The sequence below is a fragment of the Coffea eugenioides genome, chromosome 9 (genome assembly GCF_003713205.1).
Source record: "Coffea eugenioides isolate CCC68of chromosome 9, Ceug_1.0, whole genome shotgun sequence".
Taxonomy (NCBI): domain Eukaryota; kingdom Viridiplantae; phylum Streptophyta; class Magnoliopsida; order Gentianales; family Rubiaceae; genus Coffea; species Coffea eugenioides.
The window spans coordinates 4,614,970-4,631,646 of NC_040043.1; the positions used below are offsets into that span (position 1 = coordinate 4,614,970).

General features: G+C 37.9%; 3 protein-coding genes and 1 pseudogene across 3 annotated transcripts; all 4 read left to right on the forward strand.

The window, feature by feature from the left end:
• The first annotated feature begins 1,983 nt into the window (after positions 1–1,983).
• LOC113782029 lies at positions 1,984–8,146 on the forward strand (annotated as a pseudogene).
• Positions 8,076–9,760, forward strand: LOC113782795 (G-type lectin S-receptor-like serine/threonine-protein kinase At1g11330). Its single transcript, XM_027328718.1, has 6 exons — positions 8,076–8,111; positions 8,218–8,414; positions 8,491–8,701; positions 8,855–9,092; positions 9,220–9,370; positions 9,466–9,760. The coding sequence occupies exons 2-6, from the start codon at positions 8,271–8,273 to the stop codon at positions 9,757–9,759; spliced, it is 1,038 nt and encodes a 345-aa protein (XP_027184519.1). The 5' UTR covers positions 8,076–8,111; positions 8,218–8,270; the 3' UTR covers position 9,760.
• A 1,214-nt stretch (positions 9,761–10,974) lies between these two features.
• LOC113782030 (G-type lectin S-receptor-like serine/threonine-protein kinase At1g11300) lies at positions 10,975–14,832 on the forward strand. Its single transcript, XM_027327943.1, has 8 exons — positions 10,975–12,279; positions 12,480–12,576; positions 12,651–12,847; positions 12,926–13,136; positions 13,268–13,505; positions 13,631–13,740; positions 13,858–14,118; positions 14,666–14,832. The coding sequence occupies exons 1-8, from the start codon at positions 10,975–10,977 to the stop codon at positions 14,830–14,832; spliced, it is 2,586 nt and encodes an 861-aa protein (XP_027183744.1).
• Positions 14,833–16,079: 1,247 nt separating this feature from the next.
• LOC113748430 (salt stress-induced hydrophobic peptide ESI3) lies at positions 16,080–16,677 on the forward strand. The gene is made up of 2 exons (XM_027291982.1): positions 16,080–16,287; positions 16,475–16,677. Exons 1-2 carry the CDS (start codon positions 16,207–16,209, stop codon positions 16,556–16,558), a joined length of 165 nt encoding a protein of 54 aa, XP_027147783.1. The 5' UTR covers positions 16,080–16,206; the 3' UTR covers positions 16,559–16,677.

Here is a 16,677-nt window from a genome sequence, read left to right on the forward strand (position 1 = left end):
TCATAATAATGATAAACCCACGTAGGAATTCATACATTGACCACGAGGCTGGGTCAAGGGCAACCGCGATAAATGAAATCTCATGCTGCAATGGATCGCTTTGGATTGTCATTTTTCCCAAATTTTTTTTTTACATTTTTCATAAACTTATTTTTTTGGATTCACCTTTCTATTTCATGCATATCAAATCATTACAGTGTATATATATATTTTTTATAAAAATTCTAAAAAATAACAATCCAAATGAATGAGCTCTTAGATAGACTGATGAATTAATTAGCACATTTGATTCCAGTTTTGAATTTTTAATTTTAAAAATATGTAATTGAACGGCCTAGATGGAGGCGGAGCTGATGCGGTTCATTTGGGCTGTAAATAGCTGGGCGTGGTTGCGCCGACCCTTATCAGAAAGCCTTCAATAAGGCATATATCTAAAAATAGTCCATCATGGGGTCTACAATGGGGGTGTAACTCAATTGAGCAACTTGACTGGGTGAATTCTTAGTTTATGATGGAAAAAAAAAAGAATTCTACAACGAGGGCGGTTCTTGGTGCGTGTTCTGCAAATAGGGGTCTTCGCATTCCCCGAATGCGCGCTCACTGAGAGCCAAGACAAGGAGGAAATCATGCAAATATTGAAAATACTTCATGCAAGATGGTTCGGCAGCAGGCTCGCGGCACAGCCTTTATGGTGTCTGATGTAGTTTCCTTTCATCCGACTGCAACTAATGACTTGAACAGTCTAACACTTAGACTATAGTAATAAAAATTCTAAACATTTTCCATCTTTTAGCCGCAAAAATCCTTATGTTTAAGCACAAAACAAATTAGATGAAAGGATCATGCGAGCATCAAAGAACAGTTTTTCTTCAACAACAATGCTTCTGCAAATTTCGATGCAGAAAAATCATGCAAAGCTTCAAACAAAACTAGTGAACCTATCACCCCAAATACCCCTTAACACTGAACACTTCAAATGAAACCAGGGTTATTGATTATAAACACAAATCTCAGCAGATCAGAACTTGCGGCCAAACAAAGACAACCAAATAGCAACTGAAGTAGATAAAGTTTCAAAGCCGCAAGTCTGAACCAGCAAACTAGGAGTTCGCGGAATGCGAGCTCAATAAGTAGAGCTCGTATTTCGCGAATGCGAGCTCTATTCTAACCTCGCATTCGTGAAATGTGAGCTCTACTGAGCTCGCATTTCACGAATGCGAAGACCCTCCGAACGGAATCCATTACCAAAATCACCCCTTTTGTAGAATTTTTTTTAAATTCATCACAAAATTAGAGATTTCTCCAACTTGACTTGAGCTCGCGAGTAGCTCGAGTAACTGTTCGACTCGAGTTCAGTCAATGTTGAGTTCGAGTCGAGTTCAAGTTACTTGATTGAGTTTTTCGAATTAAGTTCGAGTATTTATATCATATAGTCGAAAGGTGGTCGAGCTCTATTAAGTACTTGGTGTACTATTTAATTAATATATTATAAACAACTAAATTACTCTTTTAGATTGAGTATTTGCTATATTTACTACCCTAACTGTTCGTTGAGTTCGAGCACTTAACCTCGATATCGATCTCACCAACTTTTTGAGCTCTATCAAGCCCTTCCAATATCATGTCGAATCGAGCTCAAGCTTTGTTCAAACAGCTCGCTCGATTCAAACTCGAGTTCAAGTTCGAATTTCAGTATTACTACTAAGCATCGAATTCGAGCTTGAGTAAAGCGTTACTCGAGTTCGACTCGACTTGATATCATCCTTAGTCTACAATGCAAGACTTTTGAAACAACTATTACTAGAGCGCAAGCATTATTATAGTCCAGGGGTCTATTCTGTATTGCTGACTATGAATCCAGAAATGAAGGAAATATCCAGCAACACGGTAAGATTATGAAGAGGAAGAATTCAAATGCCAATGCTCGAAACTCAAAATCCACATGAATATCAATCATAGACAACTTTTTTCTGCAGCGTCAGGATGAGGAGACTTGCAAAATTGGTAATTCTACTGCTCCTTTTTGCTTTCTTCTTTGCAAAAGATTGCGAGGCTGATGATGGTACCATTACGATCACTAGGCCGATTTGAGACCCTGAATCTATAGTCTCAGCAGGCCAAAATTACAAAATGGGATTTTTCAGCCTTGCAAATACTAGTAATCACTACGTCGGAATCATTTTCAATAATTTTTGCTCAGCCAAATGTTCTTTGGGTGGCTAAGAGAGACAGACACTTGAAGGATTCTGGAGGAATATTTACCATTTCAGAAGATGGTAATCTCGTGGTCTTCAACGGGCAGAAGAAGGTGTTGTGGTCTTCTAATGTTACAGTGGTGGCAAATTCCAGTGCAGAACTGCTGGATACTGGGAATTTCGTCTTGAGAGGCAACTCAAATGGAATGGTTGTATAGGAAAGTTTTTAGCATCCTACAGACACTATTGTCAGCAAGGGTTAGCAATATCGGCCAATTCCAATACAAATTGGTCAAGTCGCAACTAGAACGGAGGGGACTCGCTCTGACTCGATTGACATTGACCGATTCGAATCCATGATGCATAGTATCGATCGATATATCCGAATTCACTAAGAGTCAACTCGAATATTTTTCAGATTGTACATTTATTGGTATTTTCTAATTTTAGTATTTTTTTTAAATTTTTTGAAAATTTTTTTATGCTATAATGTGCGTATCACCCGATATTTAACTGATATGCTGTGACGGATGTGGAGCAACCGAGATAACGATGCAACCATGACCTGCGACGGCGAACCATGACAAGTCCCAAACAAGAACCGGCTGACCTCATGGAAAAGTCATTTTGATCCATCCATTAGAAGCTTCTCTTTTGGTTTTAATCCTCCAGGAATTCCAGAAATCTTCATTTCGAATTAAAGCAAGCCTCTTTGGCGCAGTGGTCCATGGGACGGCAATGTGTTCATGATTAGTTCCAGTATCATTTCTGTTAGAAAATTGAATTAATTTCTTTTAGGCAAGTTTCTTAATTTGTGTGAAAGTAACTAGTTTTTTAATTGATTTTAGTCACTTAAAGTAATACTTAAGAAATTTTCTATTTTGTTTAAGATTTAGAAATTATTTCCTATTCTGTACAAATCTAGAAATTAGCATTAGTTTTCTAAGTAGGTTGGTATACTACAAAGAGACACACAAGAGGCACACGAGAAACGACATGTAGCTTATACATGGGGTGAGAGAGGGTTCTTGGAAGATGAAAGATGGTATACAAAGGTTAGATTTGGATTCAAGTTGTATTCTTGTATAGGATTTTTCTCTCATAATAAAGAACGAATTTTTCTCCGTGGACGTACACTCAACGGTGGAGGCGAACCACGTTAAATAGTGTGTGTCATTTATCTTTCATACTTGTGGCTTGTTTATCATTAAATTGATGTGCACTTGATATCTCAATAGTTGTTTGTTCCGTGCTTGGATCCTAACAAGTGGTATCAGAGTTTGGTTGTGAGATTGGACTGATCATGGACACTTAGACCCCAACAAACTAGTATCAGAATAGGGTTCAAAATTAGATCCTGGTTAACTATTGAAATCAAGTGAGCTGGTGGTTGTTACCAATTAAACAATTTAATGGATGACATCTTTATTTCAAAAGTTTGGTAAAAAGCATTAAAAGTGAAGGATGAAAAGTCGAAAAGTATAGAAATGTTTGACAATAAATCTAAACAAGTGATTCAAGGATAAAAGAAAAGGTAGAATCCAATGTTCATTTTGGATGTGAATCAATGAAGACTTTCTCACAATTCTATCGGTTGATATTTCATCCCAGTGATTTTTTAGATTCAATTTATGTTTTTTAGGTGGTGTGACATGTGTCCTAAAGAAACAAAAGAATTTAATTATTCAACGTCAGAAGGTTCTAATGACTACGAGTATTACGTTGCAGGTGAAGTCTTAAAAATCACACATGGCAAGACTGTCCTGAATATAAGAAGAAGTAAGGTGATTTTATCATTTGATTGACTCAATGATTAGGGTTAGAATTCATAGAAGGGGATCTCGAGTTGCAAATGGTGGTGAGAAAAAATATTACAAAGGGAAATAGTAAATTGAGGCACCTTCCCGCGAGTTAACTGAAGATTGGATTCGGGATAATTACACATGTTCATTTGCCGATTGAATCAATTTGTGTCAGAACTGTATTGATTCGGATGTGTAATTTGATGCCATATTATTTACTAGTTGAAGACAAATGGTTGTTAAAAATTTTTTTTTGCCAAAGTGAAAATTTGTTAGGAAATTGATTTAATTTCTTTTAGACAAGTTTATTAATTTATGTAGAAATAACTAGTTTTCTAATTGGTTTTAGGGCCTGTTTGGAACCCAAGTTTTTGCCAAATTTTTTAGTTACTAGTTTTTTAACAATTTTAGTTATAGGAATCTAAAAAAACTTATCAAATTTTTTAACCTACACACTTCAAAATATCTAATACACAAAAAACTTTCACTTTTCTTCTTCTTTCTCCCCCACCCGGATCCACCACACCTTCATCGCCAGCCACCACCTCCGCCGCTGCTTCCGGCGCCGGCCAGCAAATTTTTTATTTTATTTTCCTTTCTTCCTCTCCCTCTCCTAACCTCCCCCTCCCCCTTTGACCGATCTGCAACCATTCTGTTATGCTATTTTTCTTTTTTTGTTTCTCTCCCTCCCCCTCTCCTTCCCCGACCACCCTCCCCTTCCCCTAGCGCGACCAGATCGCAGCCAGTAGCGGACCAGATCGCGACTATAGTCAGTCGCCAGCAAAAAAAGTTTTTATCTTAAAAAATTTTTTTCAAAAACTTCTACAGTGCACTATAGTAAAGTTTTAGACAAACTTCTAAAAAATTCAAGTTCCAAACGGGGCCTTAATTACTTGAAATAGTAGTCAAAAAAATTTCTATTTTGTTTAGAATTTAGAAATTATTTTCTATTCTGTACAAGTCTAGAAATCAGCACTGATTTTTTGTTGTTATTTGGGTTTTAATCAAATAATATTCTCTATAAATAAGTAGATTGACATATTACAAAGACACACACGAGGGGCACATAAGAAGGGACGTGTAACCTTATATATAGGGTGAAAGAGGATTTTTGGGAGATAAGAAATGGTATACAAGAATTGAGTTTGGATTCAAATTGTAGTTTTGTATGGAATTTTTCCCTCGTAATAAAAAATAGATTTCTCTTCGTAGACGTAGACTCAATGGTGGAGACGAACCACATTAAATACTGTGTGACGTTTATCTTTCATGATTGTGACTTGCTTATCATTAAATTATTATATATTTGATATATCAATAGTTGTTTGTTCCGCGTTTGGATCCTAACAATTTCGTTCTCATAATTTTCAGGCCTGGAAACTGTGGAATGCGCGTGAGACGGTGAAATTTATCTTTCCGACAGTTTTTGACCCGTCCATTGAAATGAAGGTCTTGAGACGCATCCATGTTGGACTATTATGCCTGCAAGACTCTGCAAAAGATAGGCCGAATTTGTCTGTCAACTATTCTTCGAATGCTTAATAGCCAAATAGTTTTTACAGAAAATGGACATAATTTTATTTTTCATTGCACGTAGACACACCTCCATTTAACAATAATTTCAGGGTATGTACTGAAATTTGTGGCGAAAAGTACAAAGATAGAGCGGAAAAGTAAATGCAGTTAAATAGGATATTCACAATTTGACTGTTAAACCAACTCCAGACGAAGAAAAAACCATGCAATTACTACGACTGAAACTCATCATCCGGTCATTTGAAAGAGGCATCTCTACTAACTCAAACTTTTTCGTCGTGTATTCATATTATTGATGGAAACCCTTGGAAGTTTTGCCGGTTGGCCGTCTAATAGCGCGCCAAAACGGACCGATAAAAGGCAAGAAAGATCTAATCTCTCTAGAATGAGGATTATGACCCCCCAAGTTCGAAAACGTTCCAAGTACTACTAATACTACTATTTTGCTGCCCTTATTCAGCCCAACTCGTCTACCAACTTGTCAAATTGGCCTTTCCCCAACTCCATTTACAGTGGAGATATGTAAATTACCTAAAAAAATTTTTAATAGGATTTTTCTAACGGGTACCGAATGGATACACATTAGCACATCTAAATTTCATCCAATCTATCATGTTTATGTATATATATAAATAATTATTACCTTCTCTTACATTTATGTATTTTCTCTAAAGCGTTAAGATGGACCTTGACCTCTAATCCCTTGGGTAGGTGAATCTCTCTTCCCTTAAGATTAGATATTATACGTGTTGCGATTTGCATGTGTATAAAATTAGCTCAAACTTGTCCATCTCTTCTTCTTTGTCGCTTTTATTCATTAGCCAATTTTTTTTTAAAATTCAGAAGGAAAGCGCAGCCGCGGAGCGATTGGGTTATAGAAGCAAGTACGAGGAAGGAGTGAGGTGCCTGGAAGGTCTCAATACTCTTTGGTAGTTGTATAATTTGCTTATATCGTAGAAGACATATTTCTCTTCATATGGCCATCAAAATGAGGGGACTCAAAAACTTGTTGCCTCTACTCTTCCTGTTTGCTTGCTTCTGGTTAGAAGATTGCATTGCTATGGACGCTATAACAACCGATCACCCAATAAAAGATCCTGAAACAATAGTTTCCTCAGGCCAGTCGTTCACATTAGGATTCTTCACTCCCGTAAATTCTAATAATCGGTATGTTGGAATCACTACCAACATTCCAGCACAAAGTGTTGTGTGGGTGGCTAATAGAGACAATCCCATAAAGGATTCTGCAGGATCGTTGGCAATATCAGGGGATGGTATTCTTGTGGTCTTGAACGGGCAGAAGGAAGTATTATGGTCATCTAATGTATCAAATTCTGTGGCAAATTCTAGCGCACAACTTCTGGATACTGGGAACTTGGTCTTGAGGGACAACTCAAATGGAAGAATTTTGTGGGAAAGTTTTCAGACTCCGACGGATACTCTTGTGAGGACAATGAAAATAGGCGTGATAAACAAAAATAACATGATCCGGCTGACCTCATGGCGAAGTCCCTCTGATCCCTCAGTTGGAAACTTCTCTTTTGGCGTTGACCCTCTTCGACTCCCAGAGTTTTTCATCTGGAATCATAGCAAACCTTACTGGCGGAGTGGTCCGTGGAATGGTAACGTGTTTATTGGAATTCCTGAAATGGGTACATCGTACCTGAGACGATTTGATCTGGGAACAGATCAAAATGGATCTCAATATTTTACCCACTCTTTCACAAGTAATTTGGCATTGTACTACTATGTGTTGAATTCTTCAGGGGTTTTCATGGAGAAGGTTTCGTATTATGGAGATGGACACTCCGATGTTTCGTGGACAAGTCTAGAGAGTCAATGTGACGTTTATGGCAAATGTGGACCTTTTGGGAGTTGCAATCCTCAGCATTCGCCAATTTGCACATGCCTGCAAGGTTTTGAACCAAAAAACAAGGAGGAATGGGAGGAGGGAAACTATACCAGCGGCTGCTCCAGAAAGGCATTGCTGCAATGCGACAGAAACATTTCTGCTGGTCAAGACGGGAAACCAGATGTATTTTTGAAGCTTAACAACATAAAGGTTCCCGATTTTTCTCACTTAATGCTGTTCCTCAGGGCGACAGAAGAAGAATGCGGCATCCAGTGCTTGAACAATTGCTCCTGCATCGCTTATGCCTATACTACGGGTATTGGATGTATGCACTGGAACAGTAGCCTAATTGACATACAGCAATTCTCTTTCAATGGGGCAGATCTTCACGTAAAGGTGGCCTATTCAAAACCAGGTACCACACTATGCTTAACTACTGCTGCAAACCTGTGTTTTTAAGTGCAAACCTGATAGAATTTACACTTTGATTTTTGAAACCTCCTCGATCTATTTGTTTAATGACTAATGTTTCGACAAAAAAAGAAACCAAATCTAATGAGTACCTTTTGTTCCCGTGCTCTAAATTCTCTTGACCAGCTTCAACTCCCTGACGTGCAGGTTTTCCGAACAAAATAAAAGCAGTCATTGCAAGCACAGTAATATTGGGGGCTTTATTCTTGGCCATATCAGCATATTTTTTGCGGAAGCGGTTGACTAGACATAGAGGTAACATGCTAAAATTGTCAAAGAGGAGTCGTTAGTAACATGCTAAGATTGTCAAAGGGGAGTCTTTACTTGCTGCAGATCTATTCACATATTTGCTCATAATCAGGGAATAAGCAAAACGTCAATTTGACATTGTCTGAAGCCTGGGAAGTGTCCAGAATGGAAACCAGTGTGAGTGACAACTCAGAACAATCAAAGCTTGAGGAGTTGCCATTATATAGTTACGAGACACTGGCTAATGCAACAGAAAATTTTCATGCGAAGAATAAGCTGGGGACAGGTGGCTTTGGTCCTGTGTTCAAGGTATTTCATACAAAAATGTATTTTTGAAGGGATCGATCCATGAATGATTTATTTATCTTGTTCAATTAATCTGCAGGGGAAACTTTTGAATGGCCAGCAAGTTGCGGTGAAAAGGCTTTCAAACTCTTCGAATCAAGGGATAAAGGAATTTATGAATGAGGTGGTTCTCATTTCTAAGCTGCAACACCGTAATCTTGTTAGACTCCTGGGCTGCTGTGTCCAAAGAGAGGAAAAAATGTTAGTCTATGAATACATGCCGAACAAAAGCCTGGATTTCTACGTAATTGGTTAGTAAGTTAATGGTGTATATACCTATTTCCATTTAGGTTCCATAGACTCCAGAATACTAGCATATGTAGCATTTCAGATAAGCGTAGAAGTACTGTCCCCAAGCACCTAGTTTCTAATTCTCTATTTCATTCTAATCTAATTCTGTTCAGATTCAAAAAAACGAAATTTACTAGATTGGGACAGACGCAAATTCATCATTGAAGGGATTGGCAGAGGCCTCCTTTACCTTCACAGAGATTCAAGATTGAAAATTATACACAGAGATTTGAAACTAAGCAACATCCTGTTAGATGAAGAGCTAAATCCAAAGATATCAGATTTTGGCTTAGCAAGAATTTTTGGAGGCAACCAGGATCAAGCCAACACAAATAGAGTTGTAGGAACATAGTAAGTACATAATTTCTTCAATTGCTTTCTGTTCTATCATGATTTACTCAAACTCTCTTCTTACCAACCTTAATTAACAAAGTGTAACTCCAGAACTAAATTTTCATGCCTAAACAATGCGTTGCAGCGGCTACATGGCTCCTGAATATGCGATGGGTGGCCAGTTTTCAGAGAAATCAGATGTATACAGCTTTGGAATATTGTTATTAGAGATCGTAAGTGGAAAGAAAAATACTAGCTTCCATTATGACGAGAACAAACTGAGTCTGATAGGATATGTAAGTTTCTACATGATTAGGGTCAATAAAACTTCATTTCCACTTTACTTAGCTGATCACTAAATCCACTTCATGTTGTATTTACAACATTTCAGGCCTGGAAACTGTGGAATATAAAACAAGCCATAAAATTGTTAGACCCACTATTATCTGATCCACGAGTTGAAGTGGAGGTCTCGAGATATGTCCATGCGGGAATATTGTGTGTGCAAGAATCTGCCAGTGATAGGCCAAACATGTCTAATGTTCTTTCAATGTTGAACAGTGAAATTGCAGAACTTCCTCCTCCTAAATTACCAGCTTATACTGCAACATTGGGTTTATCAGAAAGTGAATCTTCACAACATTCTGTTAATGATGTCAGTTTTACAACTCTCCAAGGAAGATAGCACATTCTGTTGTTGTATGCATAGCCTTTAGCTTTCTTCTTGATCTTTCTCTGATGAATACTGCGTAGAGAAAAGTTGTAAATGAATGACTCAGCTGAGGATACATAGCTATTTTCTATTGTCACGCAATGAAAATTTTTACCATACAACACTTCAACTTCGTTCCAGTTACATTACTTGGTAACTGCGGAAGTTGGGGAATTCTTTAGAGACTATAGCTGCAATTTTTTAGCACGTTTGAATTGTGCAAGTACCCAGACTTGAACCTTCTTGGATGGCTTCAGGATATCTACTGCATCAGTCGCTTCAGGGTCTCAAACTGGAAACTTTCAAACGCTGATACAGACTATAAATATAGATAAACATAGAGATATGAGTACTTGAATAGTAATAGATAGACAAATATAGATTATGCATCTATACACTTTCCCTTAAACCTTACACCCATTACATTCTGTCTTGGCCATGTTACATTGCTCTTCATTCATCTGCCACCTTTTTTTTTTTTAATTGTATTTGCCACCTTAATTAACAGCAAATCAGTTATTTTTATTTTGGTAGGACTAAATTAATTAAACTAAGTTAGAAGTATTCGCCGGAAGAATCTTTGCAATGTGGCAAAAATACAAAGTTCAGAGTGGTTCAGTTGGAGCAGTTAAATATACTAATTACATTTTTATAGATCAAATAGTCCGGAGGAAAAGACATCGTACAATCGCCACAAGAAACAGTAATCCAATTATCCCAATTCCCAAAGAGGAATCTCAACTATTTGGACCCTCTTCTTTTTGAAAATCACGCGTTGATTATTTGGAAATAAAAATACGTCGGTTGGTAGGCTGCCGAGTGCCGACGCCAAGAACGACCAATCAAAGTAGATGGTTGAGATACAAAGAAAAGAAGAAAGGTCAAATATCTCTGTAGCTTGAGGTTCATGACCAAGTTCAAACACTTTTTATTCCTATCAGTACCATTCACTATCCTTAATTGACTCAACTAGTGTGTGTATTTTACTTTTTTTGTTGCTTTCGATGATTAATAGGATTTCCCAAGTCGGATACAATTACAAAGCGCAGACTTGGAGCAACTTGAGTGGAAGTGAGTGAGTAAGAGGAACAAACGAGGTTCATGGAAAGTCACAATACTCTCAGCAGCTGCATTTCTTGCATTGTTTTATAAAAAACCATATACATTTCTCTTCACTTGGCCATCAAAATGAGGGGTCTCAAAAACCTCCTCCCTCTCCTTTTCCTGTTTGCTTGTTTTTGGTCAGAAGTTTTCATTGCTCTAGACACCATAACTGTCAACGAGCCAATGAGAGATTCTGCAACTATAGTTTCCGCAAGCCAAAACTTTAAATTAGCGTTCTTCAGTCCTGTAAATACTAGTGACCGCTATGTTGGAATCATTCTCAATATTCCAGCACAGAGTGTTGTGTGGGTGGCTAACAGAGACGACCCCATTACGGATTCTGCAGGAATGTTGACAATTTCAGAAGATGGTAATGCTGTGATCTTGAATGGGCAGAAGAACGTACTATGGTCGTCTAACGTAGCAAATTCTGTGGCAAATTCTAGTGCACAACTTTTGGATACTGGGAACTTGGTCTTGAGGGACAACTCAAATGGAAGAATTTTGTGGGAAAGTTTTCAGACTCCTACGGATACTCTTGTGAGGACAATGAAAATAGGCGTGATAAGCAAAAATAACATGATCCGGCTGACCTCATGGCGAAGTCCCTCTGATCCCTCAGTTGGAAACTTCTCTTTTGGCGTTGACCCTCTTCAAATCCCAGAGTTTTTCATCTGGAATCATAGTAAACCTTACTGGCGGAGTGGTCCATGGAATGGAAACGTGTTTATTGGAATTCCTGAAATGAGTTCTGCATACCATAATCGATTTGATCTGGTGACAGACCCTAATGGATCTGAATATTTTACACACTCCTTCATCAATGATCTTGCTTTGTTATACTATGTATTGAATTCTTCAGGGGTTCTAGCTGAGAAGGTTTCGTATTATGGAGATGGACACTCCAAGGTTTCGTGGACAAGTCTAAAGAGTGAATGTGATGTTTATGGCAAATGTGGCCCTTTCGGAAGTTGCAATCCTCAGCATTCGCCAATTTGTACATGCCTGCAAGGTTTTGAACCAAAAAACAAGGAGGAATGGGACAAGGGAAACTGGACTGGTGGCTGCTCCAGAAAGGCATTGCTGCAGTGCGACAGAAACATCTCTGCTGGTCAAGAGGGCAAACCAGATGGATTTTTGAAGCTTGCAAACATAAAAATTCCAGATTTTGCTCATTTAATGGAGCTCCTCAGGTCAGCTACAGAGCAAGACTGTGGTAATCAGTGCTTGAACAATTGCTCCTGCATAGCATATGCCTATAGTACAGGGATTGGATGTATGTACTGGAGCAGCAGCCTAATTGACATACAACAGTTCTCTTTTAATGGGGCAGACCTTCACATAAGGGTGGCACATACGGAACTTGGTAATACATTGTGCTATGCTATTGTTGCTGTTGCATACCCGTGTTCTTAGATACAAACCTGATAGAAATAGAATTTACGCTGCGATTTGTAAAATCTCCTCAACCCATTTTCTTAATGATTACCTTTCAACCGAAAAGAAATCAAATTGAAGGATTACTTCCAGTTCCTTTGCTCTAAATTTTCTTAACTAGCTTCAACACCCTGAACGCAGGTTTCCGGAAGAACATGAAGGCCGTCATTGCAAGCACAGTAGTTTTGGGTCTTTTATTCTTGGCCATATCGGCATACTGTTTCCGGAAGTGGTTGACAAGGCACAGAGGTAATATGCTAAACTTGCAGAAGAGTACGGTCATCACATACTACACATCTACTTACATTTTGGCTCATAATCAGGGAATAAGCAAAATGTTGAATTGTCATTATTTGAAGAAGGCGAAGTGTCTAAAAAGGAAAGCATTCTGAGTGACAAGCCAGAACAATCAAATCTCGAAGAGCTGCCGTTGTACAGTTATGAGACACTGGCTATTGCAACGGATACATTTCATGTGAAGAATAAGCTAGGCACAGGTGGCTTTGGTCCAGTGTTCAAGGTGTTTTCTGTAACTCAAGAGTTAAATGATTGAAGGGATCCATGAACGATTTACTAATCTTGTTCAACTTATTTGAAGGGGAAACTTTTAAGCGGCCAGAAAATTGCGGTGAAAAGGCTTTCAAATTCTTCGAATCAAGGGATCAAGGAGTTTATGAATGAGGTTGAGCTCATTTCCAAGCTGCAACACCGTAATCTTGTTAGACTCCTGGGGTGCTGTGTCGAAAGAGAAGAAAAAATGTTAATCTATGAATACATGCCAAACAAAAGCTTGGATGCCTATCTATTTGGTTAGTAGATGAAAGATGATTAATCCTGTTTTCCTTAGAGATGTTGCAGTTCCATAGACTCCTGATTGCTAGCACATTAGAGCACCTACTTTAATGAACTGTACTAACCCTCTACTTCATTATCGTTTCAGATTTACAAAAACGAGATTTACTTTATTGGAACAGACGCAAATTAATCATTGAAGGGATTGGCAGAGGCCTCCTTTACCTTCACAGAGACTCGAGGTTGAAAATTATTCATAGGGATCTGAAACCAAGCAACATCCTCCTAGACGAAGAGCTCAATCCAAAAATATCAGATTTTGGCTTAGCAAGAATTTTTGGAGGCAACCAGGATCAAGCCAACACAAATAGAGTTGTAGGGACATAGTGAGTACATATCTTCTTAAATTACCTTCTGTTCAATCATGATAAATTCCAACTCTCTTCTTACCAACCTTAATTAACAAAACTACAAAACTAAATCTTCATGCCTGAATAATATGATGATGCAGTGGCTACATGGCCCCTGAATATGCGATGAAGGGTAAGTTTTCAGAGAAATCAGATGTATACAGTTTCGGGGTATTGTTATTAGAGATTGTAAGTGGAAAGAAAAATACTAGCTCCCATGATGACGAGAATGATCTGAGTCTGATAGGATATGTAAGTTTTCTACCGATTATGGTCGATAAGAACTTCATATGCATGTCATTTAGCTTCTCGCTAAATCCACATTTTGCCATGTTTTCAACATTTCAGGCCTGGAAACTATGGAATGAAAACGAAGCCGCAAAATTAGTAGATCCAGCATTATCTGATCCACGGGTTGAAATGGAGATCTTGAGATATGTGCACGTGGGACTATTATGTGTGCAGGAATCTGCTAATGATAGGCCAAATGTGTCTAATGTTCTTTCAATGCTGAACATTGAAATTGCAGAGCTGCCTCCTCCTAAATTACCAGCTTATACTGCAAGATTGGGTTCATGGGAAGGTGAAGGTTCGCAACAAACTGGACATTCTGTTAATGATGTCAGTTTAACAATTATTCAAGGCAGATAGAAGTTGTAAACAATTGAGCAGTATTATATCTAAGGTTGCTACAAGTAAGTAATCCTATTAGCATGCATCACTTCCAACTTTTTTCTGTAACATCTGTTGGTAATTATGCAAGTCTGGAATGCTTTAGAAGAACTATGGTGGCAATCTTTTAGCACGTTTTCCTTTGTGAAAAGTACTTGATAACTTTTTTCAATGGCTTCAAGATATTTATCATATCAGTTGCAGCACAGGCTCAAGATGGGGGCTTTCAAACGAGGGATGCATTTGCTTATTTGTTACAATAGCTGCCGCTAATGACTAATCTAGTGAGTCAGGAATTTCCTAGAAATATCAACTAGACACAAGTAAGAGGAAGAAGAAATGGAGTGCAAAGTTTCTGCAGTTTCTTGAATCACAGACACAATTTTCTCTCATTGGGTCCCCGAAATGACAGCACTGACAAATTCATTGCCCAGTATTTCTCCTTTTGTGCTTGCTTTGTGTAGAAGACCGCGGAGCCTTAGACACCATTACCATGATGGAGCCTATTCAGGATGACAGGACCCCAGCCATATTTGATTACCACAAGTCCCAAATTCAGGAAAATTTCAATGGAATCAAATTGGATCAGAAGTCGACAGCTGTGGAGTGTAATTATCAGATTTCCAACTGAGAAGCAAAGCAAAAGTTTCTGCAGTGAAAAGGATCAGCTGAGCTTTGCTTGAACAGGTAATTTCTTGATTATTGGGGGTCCTCTCCGTCCAAGCAAATTTCCATCTCCACATTTCTCATCCCTGGTATGATTGAAATGGAATGAAAGCCTTGAGAACTGTCCGAATGGGACTGATTTGTGCATAAGGAAACGAAAATGATGAGCGGAAAAGCCAGATATCTCTACTACTCTAGCTTATATATAAATATATAGTGCAATAATAATTGGCTTTACAGGAGGTCAAAATTCGAACACATTATTCCATTCCATTAATGGCCTCTCAGCTTATTAAACAGTTATGGAAGGCCAATAACAGATTCTTCCATGCAGGAATATTGAATACTACACTTCTTCTGGTCCTATACTCCATAGCCCGTTGCCTGTTTTGAATCTACTATTTGTTTTCAAGCATGTCCAATGGACAATATAGCCAACTCGAACTTGTGGCAAATGTTTAATGAGGTACTCATACTAATTAGCGCATGAATAATTACTACCCAACAAATCACATATTGGACAAAGTGTTCTCCTTGAAATTCTTGTCCTTGTGTGTGTGTGCATATTTAAACAAAGTTGACAACAAAAAAAAGTTAGGAGAGTGATATTCATAGTTTCAAATTACTTTTTCTTTTTCACTCCAATTCGCTCAATGAATAAAAGGCTAGAAAGAGTGTAAGTGACAAATTTCCGAGTGAAATTCGAACACTATTGTTACTAGTATTATAGGCACATCCAATATGTGTATAATTTAAAATGAATTAATTTTATTCAAAATTTTTGTTTTTTTTTACGTAAATCAAATTGATATAAATTGTTTCACTAAAGAACTTTGGTTTATAATGTTTTAGTAATTTCATATCTAGATTATGGTGATTATGAGTCTATAAAGGTAAGTAAAATGTGATTAGATGATGAGGGTAAAAATTAATTTTTTGTAATGTATTAAAAGATTTCATAAGTATTGATTTGTGGTTTCTCCATCAGACGGGAGTCTGACGCTAACTTTAAAGCTATTTCTTCTTTCTTCTGGCTACGATCCGGGTCAAGGGGAAGGAGACAACTAAACATGTTTACATCATGCCACGTGTACTTCCACGTGGTCGGTTTATATCACCATTGCTCCTGCATAGCTGACACATTTCCATGGCTACAACCCCTCATCTGCCGTTTCAAACTGCTTTTATTCTCTACGTTCATAACTAGATATTAGCCCTCAAATTTTAAGGAACTGAATTAGCCTTGTGTACATTCATTAGTAGCAGGGACAAATAATTTGTGGGGGGTTTATTGGATAGCTAGCAAAAACCTTTCAATCTAAGCAGATCAAATCGGAGTATGGGCTCAGAGACGTTTCTTGAAGTGTTATTGGCAATATTGTTACCCCCTGTTGGAGTCTTCCTCCGTTATGGATGTGGGGTAATGCCTTTGCTTTTCTTTCTGCATTAGTTTCATCTGTATGAGTTTTATAACAAAATGTGCTAAAGAACTTCACCGCAATGAATTACAACTGCCATTTTAATCTTTCTTCTTCAGATTAGTTATTAATGATGGCAGGCATTGACATTGTTTCCTTCTTTTTGCTTTATTTTTCTTGAAATTGCAGGTGGAATTCTGGATTGATTTGTTGCTGACTATACTGGGATACATACCGGGAATCGTTTATGCAATCTATGTATTAGTGGGATAGCAGGAGTTGGATTTGTCTTTTGTAGATCTATTTCATGCTTCTTAGAATAAACTGCTAATCTCTTGTGGTTCCTTTTCCCTGTTGGCACTTATATCATATGTGTATGTTTACAATGACCA